The sequence below is a fragment of the Genypterus blacodes genome, unplaced genomic scaffold, assembly GCF_046128005.1.
Source record: "Genypterus blacodes isolate CSIRO-AG114 ecotype Tasmania unplaced genomic scaffold, CSIRO-AGI_Gbla_v1 ptg000164l_1, whole genome shotgun sequence".
Taxonomy (NCBI): domain Eukaryota; kingdom Metazoa; phylum Chordata; class Actinopteri; order Ophidiiformes; family Ophidiidae; genus Genypterus; species Genypterus blacodes.
This window is the reverse complement of record NW_027466965.1, coordinates 42501-57102: the sequence shown is the minus strand read 5'-3', so window position 1 is coordinate 57102 and position 14602 is coordinate 42501. Positions and strand designations below refer to the sequence as shown.

The 14602-nt window shown below is 50.9% G+C and overlaps 3 protein-coding genes across 4 annotated transcripts in view; 1 reads left to right on the top strand and 2 right to left on the bottom strand.

Moving 5' to 3' along the window:
- Window positions 1-731: 731 nt before the first annotated feature.
- Window positions 732-2127, bottom strand: dnph1 (2'-deoxynucleoside 5'-phosphate N-hydrolase 1). The gene is made up of 4 exons (XM_076167608.1): window positions 1897-2127; window positions 1497-1568; window positions 1234-1344; window positions 732-969 (listed from the first exon to the last, which is right to left on the bottom strand). Exons 1-4 carry the CDS (start codon window positions 2030-2032, stop codon window positions 851-853), a joined length of 438 nt encoding a protein of 145 aa, XP_076023723.1. The 5' UTR covers window positions 2033-2127; the 3' UTR covers window positions 732-850.
- Window positions 2128-2339: 212 nt separating this feature from the next.
- yipf3 (Yip1 domain family, member 3) lies at window positions 2340-5571 on the bottom strand. The gene is made up of 9 exons (XM_076167607.1): window positions 5326-5571; window positions 4707-4940; window positions 4476-4582; window positions 4352-4397; window positions 4133-4225; window positions 3803-3934; window positions 3599-3712; window positions 3400-3523; window positions 2340-2984 (listed from the first exon to the last, which is right to left on the bottom strand). The coding sequence occupies exons 1-9, from the start codon at window positions 5401-5403 to the stop codon at window positions 2854-2856; spliced, it is 1059 nt and encodes a 352-aa protein (XP_076023722.1). The 5' UTR covers window positions 5404-5571; the 3' UTR covers window positions 2340-2853.
- A 1836-nt stretch (window positions 5572-7407) lies between these two features.
- ncoa4 (nuclear receptor coactivator 4) overlaps window positions 7408-14602 on the top strand; it is an 8282-nt gene continuing 1087 nt past the window's right edge. The window contains exons 1-11 of one of the 2 annotated variants that reach the window (XM_076167597.1): window positions 7408-7564; window positions 9094-9208; window positions 10384-10524; window positions 11106-11197; window positions 12000-12108; window positions 12227-12319; window positions 12421-12540; window positions 12635-13354; window positions 13435-13734; window positions 13839-13931; window positions 14060-14602. The exon at window positions 14060-14602 is cut by the window's right edge and continues 1087 nt beyond it. In XM_076167597.1, the coding sequence (XP_076023712.1) occupies window positions 7527-7564; window positions 9094-9208; window positions 10384-10524; window positions 11106-11197; window positions 12000-12108; window positions 12227-12319; window positions 12421-12540; window positions 12635-13354; window positions 13435-13734; window positions 13839-13931; window positions 14060-14065 (1827 nt within the window). In that variant the 5' untranslated portion in view covers window positions 7408-7526 and the 3' untranslated portion in view covers window positions 14066-14602. Of the gene's footprint in view, window positions 7565-7587; window positions 7626-9093; window positions 9209-10383; window positions 10525-11105; window positions 11198-11999; window positions 12109-12226; window positions 12320-12420; window positions 12541-12634; window positions 13355-13434; window positions 13735-13838; window positions 13932-14059 lie in introns of those variants that run through there. The other variant, XM_076167598.1, reaches the window with a different exon arrangement.

The window sequence follows — 14602 nt, the reverse complement described above, 5'->3', positions numbered from 1 at the left end:
CACACACACACACACACACACACACACACACACACACACACGAGCAGTGGAATCTATTTTATGAAGCGAGATCATTAAAGCTGACGAGTGACATGATCTTCACCTTCACATTAGGATCCGTCTGTGTGTGTGTGTGTGTGTGGCATGTCGCCTGGCAACAGCTGATATCGATCAGCGTCGCCTCTGAATTATTTATCAAATGAATGAATAACTCATGTTTTTTCCATCTTGGCGTTCAGCAGAGGTCCTGTCCCCTCCATGATCATGTCACATCACCTGTCACTCATCAGTCCGTCTGTGTGTTTCCAGTCTGAGGCCCAGGGAAACCAGAAGGACCCCAGGGCCACCTGGAGCAGGCTGGTAGGTGTGTCGGGGCTCTGTGGAGGTCTAGGTCCACGCTCCTCTGTTCTGCTGCTTTACAGAACCTTTTTATATCTCCAGGTGCTTTGGGGTTCTTGGTTCAGACCTGAATCGTCATTACGGTCATTATGATCTTTTCCACAAGCTTTCTTCTGTTTTTGGATCTTTTATCATTTTCAGAGCAGAGAGCCTCTCACCTCACTGTGCTGTGCCGCCGCCCAGTGGACAGCTGAGGAACTGCATGAACTCAATTTTACATTTATGAGAAAAATAAGTGATGCAAAAATCCCAAACTTACAGAAACACATCAGGGACCAGATGTTGATGCAACTTTCACCAGAATCTAAATATTTAAATAAACCAGATGTTTCCAGGAGGAACAGAGACAAACATCATGTTTCTGTTTATTTTGTGATATTTGTAGCTGAAACAAAAGGTCACAGTTCAATCACAACAGTTTGTTGGGATCAGTCCGGTTCTGGTTCTTGATCTAGGTTCTCTTCAGACTGCTGAAGAACTCTTCCAGAACGTTCTCCACCTCCTCCTGGCTGTAGTCTCTGACCAGGAAGAACTCGCCGTCATGAGCGCCACGGATCATCGCAGACAGATCTGGAGACGATGAGAGAGGATGACATCAGAGATACTTGTGAGAGGGGCGGGGCTAAAGGCTGATGAACAGGAAGCTTTAGGTAGGGAGCGAGGAGAGGAAGCATCTGAGTTTGGGATGAAGGAGGAGGAAGACAGCAGAGGACACAGCAGGAAGGAAGAAGTGTTACAGATAGGAAAGAGCAATGAAGGAAACCAGGACAGGAGGAGAGAAGGAGTCCAGACGAGGCGTTAAGGGAACAGGAAGTGTCCTGTGTGAGGACTTACTGCGTCCTGATGAGGGTCTGAACAGACACAGGATCTTCTTCTTCATGTCCACGGCTCGGCCCAGTTCGTAGCCCACGCCCAGCGACGGCTGTGTCGTCTCGGCAACCACCACTGCCCCAAAACACACACACAGACCAGGTCAAAGGTCACGAGATGCAATATTCAGTCACATGATGCCGCAACAGCGCCACCAGCAGGCCAATGATGACATCATGGAAGTCCAGAAGAACACACACTGTGTGTGTGTGTGTGTGTGTCCTCACCGTCAGACTGTCTCAGCCAGTCCACGTCTCTGTCATGGATGTGTCTGTCCCCAGGAGCTGCTCTGTCCTCTCCTGTCCAAACAGAAGCTCCGCAGGTCAGTGACATCACTCAGAACCACACACTCACTCACACATGCGCACACACACACACACACATCTGTAGAAGTATCTGACAGGAGCAGCATCATCACTATAATCATCATGAGTGTTAATACCACAGTCTATTGTCACTGATGTACCAAATGTACCAGAGTGTTTACTTAGTGTGTGTGTGTGTGTGTGAGAGAGAGAGAACTACCGTTATGTTGTGTGTTAGTGATACTGTGTGTCTATGTGCGTGTGCTGTGTGTGCTGTGTGTGTGTACGCCTGTGTGTACAGTGTTCGCCTGTGTGTGTGTACCTCTCTCAGTCAGCTCCGTGCAGCTCACGTGTTCGGTCAGCACTCTCCCGTAGTTCTGCAGCTTGCTCACGATCTTCCGGTAAACTTCCACATCCTCTCTGCCGCCGCGGATACTTCCGCAGAAGTAGATCTTCATCCTGTCTCACTGCTCTACAGATCTCACTGCTCTGCACTCTGGCTTCTCTCACTGCCGTTTCCCGCCCTTTATGTAAATGAGCGAGCTGCGCGGTGACGTTTGGCCGTATATTCTTTTCGTAGGTGAGCTGGGGGACGCGGTCATGAGCGAGCCATAACGCCGCTTTGTGATTGGCTCAAATGATCGAACAGCAAACATCTAAGTAACGCATTTATCTCATGGTGACTGCGTCATAAAGCCTGAACACATCAGAGGAGTCTCTCACCTGTCAGTCTGTATTTACCATCATTAGAGAAAAGACACAAGCCAAAGTCCACAACGTTTATTTGCAGTGTTTCTGTACAGTAACTCTATAAACACGCCTGAAACAGGAAGGTCAACATCAGAAAATAACCCAGGTGACCTCAGTCTGCAGCTTAGATTGAGACCTTATAGATGCTTGAGGCTCTAACATGCAGCAGTTTAATGCCTAACGTCCTTCAGCCCCACCTGGAGGTCAAACAGGAAACGTGAAAGAAAGTTTATTTACTAAATAAGTCAGAATCATAGGAAACATTTAGTGATGAACGCTGCGTTCAGGTTCATCTGTTCAAACCGTCACCGTGTCTTTACAGGTGCAGGGTCATCGCCTGCATGAACGTCTGAAGGTCCTCAGCCCTCCTGGTCCAGATGGCCAAGGACAGCTGGTTCTGAGGGAGGAGAGACTGGAGGAGGTTCTGTCTCATCTTCAGCTCTGAGAACACAAACGTCCTCAAGTCTTTACTACCGGGTCCACTGTCCTCGACCATCTGGATGAGTGTCCAGTCTGTGTGCGCGGGGCCTCAGCGAGCCTTCAGAAGCTCCGCCCCCAGGCTCCTCACTGTGGCATTGACAGCAGCGGTCAGCTCCGGCACGTCTCTGGCCACCCGCTGGATGGGGGCCAGGTTGGGTCCTTCCAGAGAGTCCAGCAGCCCTGGAACAGACAACAAACATGAGGGGGGGCAGCAGTGCAGCACTAACACTGACAGATGGAGTCAGACTAACTGTGCTGGCAGTAAGGACAGAACCAGAACCAGAACCAGAACCTGGACCTGAACCTGGACCTGATCCACCCTGAAATGTGTTTAACCAAATCCACATCTATAAACCAATAATTAACACTATCTAAGTGCACCATGCTGATCACTGAGCCTGACATCGCTGAGCCTGACATCGCTGAGCCTGACATCGCTGAGCCTGACATCGCTGAGCCTGACATCGCTGAGCCTGACATCGCTGAGCCTGACATCACTGAGCCCCCCTGACATCACTGAGCCCCCCTGACATCACTGAGCCTGACATCACTGAGCCCCCCTGACATTGCTGAGCCTGACAGCGCTGAGCCTGACCTTCTATGATCTTGTGGTAGGCGAAGTGCAGGTAGAGCAGGAAGAGCATGTGGAGCACGGCCAGGCTGCCACAGAGGAGGAGGCGAGGAGTCTGACCGACCGTACGAGAGAGCAGCGCCGCCACCTGAGGGAGGGACAGGACGTCAGAGAGGACAGACATGCTGACAGAGCGAGGGCTGATGGGAAATGTAGGTCTCACCATGCGAAGCGTGGACAGGCCTCCCACCGCCAGCCACAGGACGTAGAACAGGAAGTGGAAATGGATGTTGTAGGTGACGAAGAGGACGACGCAGTGACCGAACAGACCGTAACCCTGAGGAGGGGGAGACAGGAAGTGAGGTCACCCTCCTTCACTCATACAACATGATGGTGGGTGATCTGTGAGCGCAGTACTGGGACTGACCAGCAGGGAGAGCATCTGCAGCATGGTGATCTGAGCGTTAACCAGGTACGCCAGGAAGTAGATGAAGGAGGAAACGCCCAGCCAGTACCCGAAACACGTCCCTATGGCCGTGCCCATCAGAGTGCCCTCCCTCTGCAACACACACACACACGAACACACACACACACACACGATGATCTGTATCTGTGCAGGACAGTGGACATGCGGTGGTGTGTGTGTGTGTGCGTGTGTGTGTGTGTGTGTGTGTGTGTGTGTGTGTGTGTGTGTGTGTGTGTGTGTGTGTGTGTGTGTGTGTGTGTGTGTGTGTGCGTGTGTGTGTGTGTCTCTTACGATGACGGTCCCTGACGTCTTCATGCCGTGCAGCAGGATGGCCACCAGGGTGAACACCAGCATCAGAGGCCCGTACAGCTCGCCGGCGATTTTCTACAAACAGGAAACGCACAGTGCACACAGGAAGTGGTGAGGAACAACCTGGACCTCCTCCTGCTCCTCAGATCATCACCACGCGTCTCTCACAGGAGGAACATGGTGTTTGAAAAGAATCCCTACCTGAGGGAAGTTGATCATACGGACAGGAATCATGGACTCTATCAGCCTGGATGGAGACAGAAGAGAAAGGTTAAAGGTCACACATCAGAGCTGTTTACATCCAGCAGGAAGCAGGGAGTCTCACCTGCTGCGAACCTGCACAGGCTCCACATCAAAGTACGGCCGCAGGATGTCGATGTTAGCGTAGAGATTAAAAGCTCGGGAAGCCTGACGCTTACCCGCCTGCCACACCTGAGAGAGAGAGAGAGAGAGAGAGAGAGAGAGAGAGAGAGAGAGAGAGAGAGAGAGAGAGAGAGATGAGACCTTCCCTGCCCCTGACTGTGACCCCTGACCCCTATCTGTTGCAGCCTCTTACCTCATCAGCAACCTGTCTTCCCAGCTGGCCCTTGATCCCCTTCATGCCCAGGAACTCTCCGTCGTCCCCTCCCTCCCCCCCCTCCTCCTCCTCCTCCTCCTCTGTGGCTGCAGCCTCTGCTGTCACCTCCTCTTCCTCCCTCATGCGCTGGTGCATCTCGCCCATGTCCTCAAAGCTGGAGCCTGACGTGTCGTCCATGTTCTCCATGTCGATGACGGCCGAGCCGCCACTGCCCTGCAGAGAGAAAGAGAGAGAGAGAGAGAGAGAGAGATTTTTATAACGTCACAGGTTGTGTCCTCACTGATATCCTTTGTCTCTTTACTTTGTGTCCACCTTCATGTCTTTCTTGAATGATTACGTCACTGACTCCTCATTAGTTACCTGGTTATACTCTCTGGTTAGTTGGTTGGTTAGTTAGTTAGTTAGCTTGTCTATTAGCAGTATAGCCCGTCAGTTAGCCTCTCTGTGTCCGTGTCACAGGCTCGTTAGTCGGTTAACTCAGCAGTTCTGGTGGCTGTCAGGTGATTAGTTAGCCTAGTTAGCGTTGTTAGCACGTCAGCTGGTCATTCCTGGTTTGTTTGTTTTCTCCGTTAGCTTAGCTGTTAGCATGTTAGCTCACCTGGATGAGGTTGTCATCGAAGCCTCCCCACGGTTCCGTGTTCGTGTTCGTGTTCCTGTTCCCGGCGGGCGCAGACATGTTCCCCGCGCTGCCGTCACCGAGTAGTACCGCGTCGGTCCCGAACTCCCGCAGACTCTGAGCTCCGCGTTAATCTACGACACGGTACCAAACCCAATGTTTAGATACAGAACGTTGACATTACGACGTCTGACCAGCCACAGCGACGCGATGACGTCATTCCGCCAACGTGGTACCGATAACATCGCGAGATTGTGGTGTTGTCGCTTGTGTATAGACCCAGTATGTTATATGATCTATAATAAAGATCTATAATATAGATCATATGCCATCCGTTCGGATCGATAAGAGACCTTGGAAGCTTAAGAATTAGCCTGATCATAACAGAAAACCTGAGGGCTCAAAGCGGAGCGGGGGCGCCCTCCTGTGGAGAATCTGAGGTATGACAGCGCCGTGTCCGGGATGTGATGCTTTGAAACCCGTCAGTGCATCACAGGCACACAGGCTGATGATAATATTATCGTTTGTGCGAAACATAAAACGGTTAATCATAGAAATAGTACACGCAGTTATTGTTGTTGTTGTAGTCATTAAATAAGTCGCAAAGGAAATAGGGTTAGTCGTAGGAGTAAACATTTTAAGTAGGAGTAGTTGTTAATAGATTATTTATTATTATTTATTTATTATTTATTATAATATTCTAATATTAATAGACACTCTACACCTTTGACTGTATTTCCACACACCCAACTACCATTTTCATTACTCATACCTCAGTCAGATGCACATTGCACTTGCACTTCCTTATGTACTTTTTTTGTCATGTACTGTTCCCCCCCATTGTATGTACTTCGTACCCCCCTTATTGTTTGTACTTATCTTGTACTTATTACCTACTTGCATTCTTGCACTTTTTCATTATTGCACTAGTTGGGTGATTTCTGATTTCTGATTTCTGATTTCTGGGTCTTGTTTTCCTGCTGTACTGTAACTGTTGCACAGTAATTTCCCTCGGGATAATAAAATTTCATCTTATCTTATCTTATCTTATCTTACCACAATAATCAAATTTGCCGACGACACAACAGTGGTTGGACTCATTTCAAACAACAATGAAACCCACTGCCGTGAGGAAATAGACTGGCAATAAGCTGGCAGACTGGTGCATAGACAACAACCTCACACTCAACATTAAAAAGACAAAAGAACTCATCATTGACTTCAGGAGACACCATGAGGACCACAGTCCTCTTGTCATTAGGGGAGAGGAGGTGGAGAGGGTTCTCTGCTTCAAGTTCCTGGGGACTTACATTAGTGAAGACCTTAATTGGACCTTGAACACCTCGGCCCTTGTCAAAAAGGCGCAGCAGCGACTGTACTTCCTCCGCACACTGAAGAAGAACCACCAGTCTGCAGAGCTGCTCAGGGCCTTCTACCAATGCTGTATAGAAAGTGTCCTAACATACTGTCTGACAGCTTGGTATGCAAACTGCACCGAGGCAGATCGCCAAAAACGCAAAAGGACTGTTAAAACAGCAGGAAAAATAATTGGACTTCCCTTGCCCTCTCTGGAGGACATTTTTAAGACTTGTTGTCTCCGCAGTGCCAACACCATCCTGAAAGATGCATCCCACCCTTGTAACTCTAAAAGGAGATACAGATCACTGAACACGCGCACCACCAGACTGAAGAACAGCTTCTGTGTAAGGGCCATAAGTGAGCTAAACAAAATCAAACATTAGAAAAGTTAGTACCCCAGAAGTCAATTGCAATATTGGGCATCTTGGACATATTAGAATGGAACTGTGTGTTGTTTATTTATTGTTTTTCATTATTTACTTATAGTTGTTTATGTATAGTTAATTGCTGTTTATTTATTACTGTTCAAAGATTCAGGCACAGCACAAATGCATTTCGTTGTATTATCATGTACAATGACAATAAACGCTATTCTATTCTATTCTATTCTAGACATTTTAAGTAGGAGTAGTTGTTAATAGCCACCAGCAGGGGGCAGCCCAGGAAGATGGTTGAGCGTTGCAGTCAGGTCTCGCGAGATGTCTCCACCCCCTTCGTGATTTTCCTTATCGTTATCGTGACATTGTGCGCCGCTGGGGAGAAATACCGGCGTTTATCGGAGCGTTTTCTATCTTCTCCTCTCAGCAAAGTCAAGCGGATTATTGATGACATCGGAGTCGGCCGTGCTCAGCCAAGGACCCCAGTGAGTACAGCCGCGTTTAGCCGCGAACCGGGCGAGGAATGGCGCTGTTCTCCTCACAAGTGTAAGCTAGCTGGCTCAGCTAGCAGACGTGTCCGTCGTGGCTGTTAGCCGCTTAGCTGCTAACAGAAAATGTTTGCTTAGAACCTGTTTGGATCAGTACCGACACTGCGTGTTAATGTTTTCGGGGGAGTTGTATTAAAACAGTCGCCAGGATGTTTGGTAGCTTGACTTACGTCAATAAAGCAGCTGTGTCTGATGACCTGTGACCTCTAAGCGCGTTGTTTTTATTATTATTATTATTATTATTATTTTAAATTATCAGTCCAGAATCAAACGTGACGCATTCAAACCTCTAGTGTGGGATGTCGTGGTTGTGATCTTTGCCACTGAGTGAAGTTAGTTAACAGGTTTATGATCTGATAGCAATCCGCAGCTCTGTGTGTTTACACGTAGCTTCCACTTTCATCTTTATCTATAAAACTAAGAGTTTATCAGCCTGGGATCACATGGGACTCTGACGGAGAAAGAGTCACGCGTGGAAATCCTTCTGTGGAGCGGCTGAATGTAAACAGGAGGTTTGTTATGGATTATAACTTAATAACTAACCTGTTTATCTGTTCAGGACTTTGACTCCAGTTAAAGTTCAACATAGGTCGCGGTGATGTGTGTGTGTGTACGCTGTTAGAAGGGAGAAAGTGTGTGTGAGCGCCCCCTCCCCCCTCCCCCCTCCCTCCGGGTGTGTGTACGTGCGGAGCTGCAGCCTGTAATGGCGGCCGACCAGCTGATCAGTCAGACCGGAAACATTCTGTAAACACAAAAAACAGGACAGAGCAGCTGAGTTAGTGTGTGTTAGTGTGTGTCCATCATCTCAACATTCATTAATGATGGATCTGTTGGAGCTCTTTGACTCGTTCATGTGAAGGTCAGCAGCTGTTATCACTGAGTGAAGGTTCATGCTTATCAGCTGACAGGAGGCCCAGCTGATAGCCCCCCTCCCTCTCTAGCTGAAGCTGGAGCTGTGACTCTACCCTGACACGTTTCTGTCACCGTGTTTCAAAGGAAGCTCAGAAACCTCAGAGCTGTGTGTTACCTCACAGTTTAAGAGGCTCACTCAGGCTCAGCTGCAGGCTCAGCTGGACTCAGACCTCCGTGTGTCAGCCTCTTACCACAGCCACAGGATTAAAGCTCCTCTGAGCCCTGACTGAGCCCTGACTCTGACTCAGACTCAGACTGAAGGCTCTCTGCCTGCTGGGTCCCAACACGCTGCAGATACATGATAAATGTGTTTAGTTTCCTCCTCAGCTCTCTGGTTGTGTTGCTGTGTTGTTGTGTTGTCTTGTTCCTGGTGTAAAGAGAAATCATGTGAGAGTCAGAAACATGAGGAAGCAAAGAGAGAGAAACCTGTTTATGATCCCAACAGAAGGCAGGAAGTGAAAGAGATGAGGAAAGAGTCAGAATGAGGAAGTGAGCCTCTCACTTTCCAAACACGTCTGACATGATGTGATATTTACTTCCTGTTTCTTGTCCAGAATGCTGTCAGCGGCTGGCGGGATGAAGCAGTGCCGACAGGCCCAGGATCAGCTGGAGGAGGCCGTCAGCGGCGTGATGAAGGCCGAGCAGCAGCTCAGAGACAACGCCAGACAGGTTAGAGACCCTCCTCTTCCTCCTTCTCCTCCTCCTCTTTTCTGACAAGTAGGGGTTCCACCTGAAAAGTTTTCGACCCAGAGGACCTCTGGACAACATGTCAGTGTTTCAGTGTGGCTGCCCTGGATAGTGTGTGTGTGTGTGTGTGTGTGTGTGTGTGTGTGTGTGTGTGTGTGTGTGTGTGTGTGTGTGTGTGTGTGTGTGTGTGTGTGTGTGTGTGTGTGTGTGTGTGTGTGTGTGTGTGTGTGTGTGTGTGTGTGTGTGTGTGTGTGTGTGTGTGTGTGAACCAGATGAGACAGCAGCTCATTGTCTGAGTGTGTGTGTGTCTCTCTCTCTCTCTCTCTCTCTCTCTGTGTGAACCAGATGAGACAGCAGCTCATTGTGTGTGTGTGTGTGTGTGTTAAGAACAGTCTGATCCATGGGTTGTTTTGGGTTGGATTCATCAACACTTGAGTCACAGCCATCAGTCTATAGAGTGTGTGTGTGAGTGAGGAATTGTATTGTGCTTTATTGTTCAGTAAAGCAAAACATGGTGAGACCTGCCCTTTAGCCCCGTTTAGTGTGTGTGTTCTTATGTGTTATTGGGAAACGTGACAGGAGGTGGGTGGGGAGAGAGAGGGTTTATAAGAGAGAGAGAGAGAGAGAGAGAGAGAGAGAGAGAGAGAGAGAGATCATAACGCTGCTTCCTCCTTCATCTGCTGGATTGTTGCCATCCGACTGCTCTGTGTGTGTGTGTGTGAGACTCTGAGCTGGTACTGCTTCCTCTTTTTCCTCCATCCAGGTAAAGTGTGTGTGTGTGTGTGTTGATCTATTAGTAGATCTGAACAGTCTGATGGGATTTAATTTGCGAGTGGTTATTTATGTTTATTTAACATTATTACATTCTGCTCTTACACTACTGTGTGTGTGTGTGTGTGTGTGTGTGTGTGTGTGTGTGTGTGTGTGTGTGTGTGTGTGTGTGTGTGTGTGTGTGTGTGTGTGTGTGTGTGTGTGTGTGTGTGTGTGTGTGTGTGTGTGTGTGAGAGTGAGAGAGACATCCCAATAAAGCCTCAACTGACCTGAGCTGCAAAGTCACATGAGCGACGTCGTGTCAGGACAAAGTCACAGTCTTGAGCCGACCTGAGGTCCACTGACCCGTCTGTCTCTCTCTGTCTGTCTCTCTGTCTCTGTCTCAGGTGCGTTCAGAGTTGCAGAGCTGCGTGAGCCGCCAGCAGGAGGCGCTGCGCTGCAGAGAGGTTTGGCTCCTGGGTCAAATCGAGCTGCTGGAGCAACTGAAGGCTGAAACTCTGCAGCAGCAGCTTCATCAGCTCCACTGGGTGAGTGAGGGGGAGGAGCCAGCCTGAGACGACCTCACACGTCTCTGGCTCTGATAAGACTTATTATCATTCTGTCACCTTCTTCATGATGCTGATTATCAATCAAACTCTCAGCTCAGTGTTGGTGTGTGTCTCTGACTCTGTGTCTCTGACTCTGTGTCTCTGACTCTGTGTCTCTGACTCTGTGTCTCTGACTCTGTGTGTCTCTGACTCTGTGTCTCTGACTCTGTGTCTCTGACTCTGTGTCTCTGACTCTGTGTCTCTGACTCTGTGTGTCTCTGACTCTGTGTCTCTGACTCTGTGTCTCTGACTCTGTGTGTCTCTGACTCTGTGTGTCTCTGACTCTGTGTGTCTCTGACTCTGTGTGTCTCTGACTCTGTGTGTCTCTGACTCTGTGTCTCTGACTCTGTGTCTCTGACTCTGTGTCTCTGACTCTGTGTGTCTCTGACTCTGTGTCTCTGACTCTGTGTCTCTGACTCTGTGTGTCTCTGACTCTGTGTGTCTCTGACTCTGTGTGTCTCTGACTCTGTGTCTCTGACTCTGTGTCTCTGACTCTGTGTCTCTGACTCTGTGTCTCTCAGCTCAGAGGTCAGTTTGATGTGATTGCACAGCAGCTTCAGACCTCCAACACAAGCAACGACCTGAGCAACCAGCTGACCAGCTGCATGGAGAAGTAAGCTCACGCACGCACACACACGCACACACACGCACACACACGCACACACACACGCACGCACGCACGCACACACACGCACACACACGCACACACACGCACACACACGCACACACACACGCACGCACGCGCACGCACGCGCGCGCACGCACGCACGCACGCACGCACGCACGCACGCACGCACGCACGCACGCACGCACGCACGCACGCACGCACGCACGCACGCACGCACGCACGCACGCACGCACGCACACACACACACACACACACACACACACACACACACACACACACAGACACAGACACAGACACAGACACAGACAGAGGGTCTGGGTGGAGCCTGTGTGTGTGTGGGTTCACATAATGACTGTTTCTGCTTGTGTCGGTCCACCTGCTCTTGTTGTTCATGGATCATCGGTCTGCCGATCTGCACAGACACGTCCTCCTGCTCCACACACACACACACACACACACACACACACACACACACACACACACACACACACACACACACACACACACACACCCCACTGTAGCTGTAGATATGTTTTTGTCTGGTGCTCTAGGCGAGACCCAACTGTTGAAGTTGGTACTGGAGGACTGTGTGTGTGTTAGTGTGTGTGTGTGTGTGTGTGTGTGTGTGTGTGTGTGTGTGTGTGTGTGTGAGAGAGAGAGAACTGTCTTCACCTACAGCATTTGTAGAAGTATGATGTAATGACTGCAGTGTAACTGCTCACACTTTGGTGTAAGTGACCTGGGCCTGATGGAAGCGTGTGTTTGATTTGTTCCCCCTTGTGTCCAGGCTGTCCTCTCTGAGTCTGACCCCAGAGGAAACACCAGAAATGAGCTTCAGGGCCGACACTCGCTCCCTGAGGCAGGCCATCACCTCCTTTGGCAGCATCACTGCACAGGTAACACACACACACACACACACACACACACACACACACACACACACACACACACACACACACACACACACACAGGAATCATCCTTAAACTTCTTATTCTCTACATTTCTGTCTGTAGCTTGTGGAGGGTGTGGCCTCCCAGAGCCCCGCCCCCAGCCCCGCCCCTCACAGAGCGGTGGTGCAGACTTGTCCCATCGCTGCCAAGAAAAAGGTAAAGAGGTGCAGCAGCCCAGCGGTCATGTGATCAGATCAGAGCTGCTCTGTATTGATTATGGGATGCGGCTGCAGCTCATGTTGTCTTTGTCTCTGCAGAGGACAGAGGACGGAGCTCTGGCTGAGTGGCTGCTGGGAGCTCGTCCTGCAAGCAGCGCTCCAGTTGGCTACCAGTCCAGCAAGAACCCTCAGGATTGGCTGATGGGCACAGAGGTGAAGGTGAGAGAGGGCGACACACACACACACACACACACACAGACGGGGGGGGGGGTTAGTGTGAGCCGTGTAGACTCAGGTCTGTCTCCCTGTCCAGGCCTCCTGTCCCGTCCTGGCCTCTGTGGACTTCCTGAAGGCTTGGGGCCAGCTGAAAGACCTGGAGGCGTGGCTTGTTCAGGACAAGAGTCCAGTCAGAGAGAGGACCAATAGCAGTGCCAGCACCAGTAGCTCCTCCTTCTCCATTGAGAAGATAGATGAGTCAGAATTGGCCATGGAGGAGGAGGAGGAGGAAGATGAGCTGAGCGACTGGCTGATCACTCCGTCCTCCGGCACAACAGAGGTGACGTCAGACGCTGAGCGGTGGCAGAAGGTTCTGAAGCCGTTTGAGGAGTCCTGGTCCTCTGATGATTGGCTGGCCGGACTGAGCCCCGCCCCCGCCGACTGCTCCTCCTGCTGCCAGACGAGCAAAGCGGTCGAGATCGAGAACCTGGGCCAGCTCAAGTGCCTCAAGACCCCGCCCACCACTAGCCCCGCCTCCCCGACCAGCCCCGCCGCAGCCTCCCTGGACGCGTGGCTGCAGCAGGCGGCGCCGTTGGATCAAACGTGCCGGGCCAACGAGGCCTGCTCCAGCTACTCCCAGTGCGTCTGCGAGGAGAACTGTGGAAAAGAAGCTCTGAGCCTGTGGCTGCTCAAGCAGGACGGACGGGACAAGAACGGGGTCCCTGTCGCCAAGAACAACCAGCCCCCCTCCAGCCACAGCCCCGCCTCCAAGCTCAACCACAGCAGCCCCCCCCACCTCAGGGAGCAGGAGCAGAAGGTAACGGCTCCTCCAGCATCATGCTGTCCTGCCTGTCCAGGCTCGGGTGGAGAGTTAAACCTGTCTTTGTTCCTCCCCAGGTTCAGGCCATCCTGGAGGCCTGGCTCCACCCTGCCAAAGCCTCCTCGCCCTGCAGGAGTCCTCTGCAGGTCCTGGGCTCCTCAACTCTGTCTGGCTGGGTGGCTCCTGGGGAGGAGAAGGCCAGCAGGGAGGAGCACAGCTCCAACTTCAAGTCCTCCCGCTCCTCTCCGTTCCAGGGCCCCCTGGATCCAGACCTCTGGGTGCCGCCGCAGAAGAAATCCACTTCCGGGTTGGAGAGTCAGCCCCGCCCCCTGGAAGAGGAGGACAAATGGCTGCTAAAGAAGAGGAGTCAGGCTCAGGTAAGAGAGCAGCTTCAGGTTCATGATCCAGACTGAAGCTCCTGAGTCTGTCAGGCATCTTTAACTCTGTGTGTGTGTGTGTGTGTGTGTGTGTGTGTGTGTAGGAGCGTCTGGCCCTGCCCACAGTGTGTGACTTGTTCTCCTGTATGAAGTTGGGTGGAGACAGAGACAAATGGCTGCACAGCGCTCCGACACAGGTGAGCCCAGGCGCTGTGTGCGTGCTGCTGATGATGTCACCTCCCTGACCTTTGACCTCCACTTGTGCAGCCTGTCTGCCCTTGGAGGTCCTTGTGATGTTTCTCACTGGGCTGTTTTCCTCCTCCAGATGTGATGGTCGTCTCTGCAGCTGTGGAGCGTTCAGAAGCTTCTGGATGTTTCCACTCTTAACGCTGATCAGCGCACACAGTTAATGCCAACGCCGCCTTCTTCTTCTTCTTCTTCTTCTTCTTCTCCTTCCTCCTCCTCTTCTTCCTGCCTCCTGTTGGACGGGGACCTCCTCCGGTCAGGAGGATGTTTGGACTCATGATGTTGTTTGATCAGAGCCTGAAGCAGCTGGAGGCTCGATCCCTAAACCGGCCTGTGAGGTCACATGACTCAGAGCTTTAAGGAAGATCAGAGAACAATGAAACTAAATGATGTCACATAGTTTCATTGCAGTAAATCAGTGATGTATCTTTCTGTCTCCTAGCCTGCAGCTGTTTGTGCCTGCAGGTTCCTAAGGAGACACGGAGCTTTTCACCCTCTGGTGGCTCAGAATCCAGTTTGCCTTTTTGGGAATCGAACTTTCAGCTGCTCTGTGAGAGGGGACAAGGGGGCGGAGTCAGTGGGGATGGGGGCGGGGCTTAGCCAGACATTAGAATTATTTTAA

Bases quoted from the DNA above. Each gene is read 5' to 3' on its own strand.
- dnph1 (XM_076167608.1), bottom strand. From the start codon at position 2,032: ATGAAGATCTACTTCTGCGGAAGTATCCGCGGCGGCAGAGAGGATGTG. The intron at 1,569-1,896 runs GTACACACACAC...CTGTTTGGACAG, and splicing joins CACGGAGCTGACTGAGAGAG to GAGAGGACAGAGCAGCTCCT. The intron at 970-1,233 runs GTAAGTCCTCAC...CATCGTCTCCAG, and splicing joins CAGACCCTCATCAGGACGCA to ATCTGTCTGCGATGATCCGT.
- yipf3 (XM_076167607.1), bottom strand. From the start codon at position 5,403: ATGTCTGCGCCCGCCGGGAACAGGAACACGAACACGAACACGGAACCG. The intron at 3,524-3,598 runs GTGAGACCTACA...TCCCTCCCTCAG, and splicing joins GCCTGTCCACGCTTCGCATG to GTGGCGGCGCTGCTCTCTCG. The intron at 2,985-3,399 runs GTCAGGCTCAGC...TGTCTGTTCCAG, and splicing joins CTACCACAAGATCATAGAAG to GGCTGCTGGACTCTCTGGAA.